Source organism: Notothenia coriiceps, unplaced genomic scaffold, assembly GCF_000735185.1.
Source record: "Notothenia coriiceps isolate Sejong01 unplaced genomic scaffold, NC01 NC01_scaffold00036495, whole genome shotgun sequence".
Classification (NCBI taxonomy): Eukaryota; Metazoa; Chordata; class Actinopteri; order Perciformes; family Nototheniidae; genus Notothenia; species Notothenia coriiceps.
In genome coordinates, this window is record NW_011369196.1 from 1 (window position 1) to 2,898 (window position 2,898).

A 2,898-nucleotide genomic window follows, 5' to 3' on the forward strand; every position below is an offset into this window, starting at 1 on the left:
CATCAACATGTGTCCCCTCTTCTTCATGTCTCTTCTACATCAACATGTGTCCCCTCTTCTTCATGTCTCTTCTACATCAACATGTGTCCCCTCTTCTCCATGTCTCTTCTACATCAACATGTGTCCCCTCTTCTTCATGTCTCTTCTACATCAACATGTGTCCCCTCTTCTTCATGTCTCTTCTACATCAACATGTGTCCCCTCTGTGGAAAGAGACTCTGAAAGTTTCAGGAACAAAGATTCTCTCTCTTTTTGATCCATTTCTATAAAAACCTGTCTGAAAATGAACTGATCAGATTTTGGCCACTTGATGATGTCATAACGATGTTTTGTCTTGTGTAACCATTAGCCAATCAGCAACAAGGTAACCCCCCCCCCCCTTATCACCTGAATCTCCTTCTAGAGCTCCATTGAGTTCTTTGTAACCAAATGTCTCTCAGAGGGGCGTGGGGAGGGGCTCCTTACTTTCATCTAAAGTAACAGACAGAGAATCAGCACTTTGGAAACAGGGCTGAAACAGAGGGGATTATGGGTAATGCTGCAATGATCCGTTTGGTGTTTCAGCCAATCAGAGTCAGGCTCCGGATATATCTGAGAGCTGTGATATATTGATGAAGAGGAGGATGATAGGGGACCTTTAAGTGTTTACCCCCGCTCTTTCTCCCGGTCTCCCTCTCTCCAGGTTCAGGCGTGCGGGGGGTCAGGTGGAGCAGCGCCGGGTCGATAACCTCCAGGATCTCAGCGGTAGTTTCGACATCATCGTAAACTGCTCTGGTCTGGGATCGCGCTCGCTGGCCGGAGACGTCTCCGTGCAGCCGGTTCGAGGCCAGGTCCTGAAGATGGAGGCCCCCTGGCTGCAGCACTTCATCCGGGACGGGGACGGCCTCACGTACATCTTCCCAGGGATCCAGGGGGTCACTATCGGAGGAACTCGGCAGGGGGGAGACTGGAACCTGCAGGTGGATGACAACGACACTCTGGGCATTTTGAAGCGCTGCAGCTCCCTGGAGCCCTCGCTGACACGAGCCCGAATCCTGAGCTCCTGGGTGGGGCTGCGTCCCGACAGGAGGACCCCCCGCGTGGAGGTGGAGAGAGAGGTGGAGGTGAAGAAGGGGGGAAGGAGTGTTACTGTGGTGCATAATTACGGGCACGGGGGGGTCGGGGTCACCCTCGCCTGGGGGACGGCGATGGAGGCGCTGGGGCTCGTGAAGAAGAGCCTCCAGGGAAATAAAGCCAAGCTGTGAGGGGCTAGAGAGAAACTTAATCCTGATTTATAGCCAATAATGTCCCTCGAATAAACTTAGAGGGCCACGAAATCTGCTGATGACTAAATCCTGCCTCTCGCTCTAAAATAAACTAGTTAGTGTGAAACTAAATCTGATCAAATCAAAATCAAATCAAAACTGAAATCTTATTTTCTTTTTTGAAATGTCCCTCATTAAAGCTTTGAAGAAGCCGGCACTTAGTTAAAGCCAGGGTGAAAACTTCCCTGAGCAAAACATTGGAAAAAACTCACATTTCTTAAAGCTCCCTGGAGCCCTCGCTGAAACGAGCCCGAATCCTGAGCTCCTGGGTGGGGCTGCGTCCCGACAGGAGGACCCCCCGCGTGGAGGTGGAGGTGAAGGAGTGTTATTGTGATAACTAAAAGCTTTAAAAGACCCTTAGACCAAGCTTTGGAAGGAGGGTCCCCGGGTGGAGGTGGAGGTGAAGGGGTGTTATTGTGATAACTAAAAGCTTTAAAAGACCCTTAGATCAAGCTTTGGAAGGAGGGTCCCCGGGTGGAGGCGGAGGTGAAGGAGTCTTACTGTGATAACTAAAAGCTTTAAAAGCCCTTAGATCAAGCTTTGGAAGGAGGGTCCCCGGGTGGAGGTGATGCTGCTGCTTTTACTCACTCTAAAATAAACCTGCTGATAACTAACTTTTAACTAAAGTTAGTTTCTTGCTTAATTAATTGAATCCAGATTTGCCTGGCAACAACACTTAAATAAACTTTGGAGGGGGGGCTACTGCTGATGACTCACTTGTAACGATAAAGAGAAACTTAATCCCGATTGCCTTCAAATAAACTTAGAGGGAAACTAAATAAAATAAATCAGCTGATCACTAAAACCTGCTTCTCCAGCCGGTAACTCTCGCTCTTCAATAAACTTAGTCTGCAAGGACTTGCCTTTAAATGAAGTTAGGGTGAAACTCCATCTGAGGTTCACTAACAGTAACACTCGCCTTTAAACTGTTGGATTGAAATCACTGATAGACAACAAATCAAAACTGAACTCTTTAAAACATTTAAAAAATGAACCTGATTTAAAGTTGAGGAAGAGTCGACCCTTAGTTAAGGCTTGGAGAAAAAACTCACATTCCTCAAAGCCTAGGAAAAATGTGTTTAGAACGAAAAAAATGTCTCGTACTGTATTTAAGCTTTTTTTTTAAATGACCCTCATTTGAAGCTTTGAAGAAGCCGGCACTTAGTTAAGGCTTGGGAAAGAACTCCCCTTATCTAAAATTAGGAAAAACCAGCTCTTAGTTGAAGCTCGGAATAAAACAACCTAAATATAAGCTTTAAGAAACTGCCTAAGGCTAAATGTTGGAAAGAGCCGGCCCTTAGTTAAAGCAACTTAACTTAAGCTTTGAACAAAAGGATCAACATTTAAAATACCTTTTAGTTTAAACTTGAAAAACCTGCCCTTAGTTTAAGCTTGAAAAACCTGCCCTTAGTTTAAACTTGAAAAACCTGCCCTTAGTTTAAGCTTGAAAAACCTGCCCTTAGTTTAAGCTTGAAAAACCTGCCCTTAGTTTAAACTTGAAAAACCTGCCCTTAGTTTAAACTTGAAAAACCTGCCCTTAGTTTAAACTTGAAAAACCTGCCCTTAGTTTAAGCTTGAAAAACCTGCCCTTAGT

General features: G+C 45.5%; 1 protein-coding gene across 1 annotated transcript; it reads left to right on the forward strand.

The window, feature by feature from the left end:
- Positions 1-642: 642 nt before the first annotated feature.
- On the forward strand, positions 643-2,892 carry LOC104963826 (D-aspartate oxidase-like; the record flags this gene model as incomplete). Its single annotated transcript, XM_010792464.1, has 1 exon — positions 643-2,892. A coding segment is annotated over one exon (602 nt), but the record flags the coding sequence as incomplete, so codon positions are not given.
- Positions 2,893-2,898: the final 6 nt, after the last annotated feature.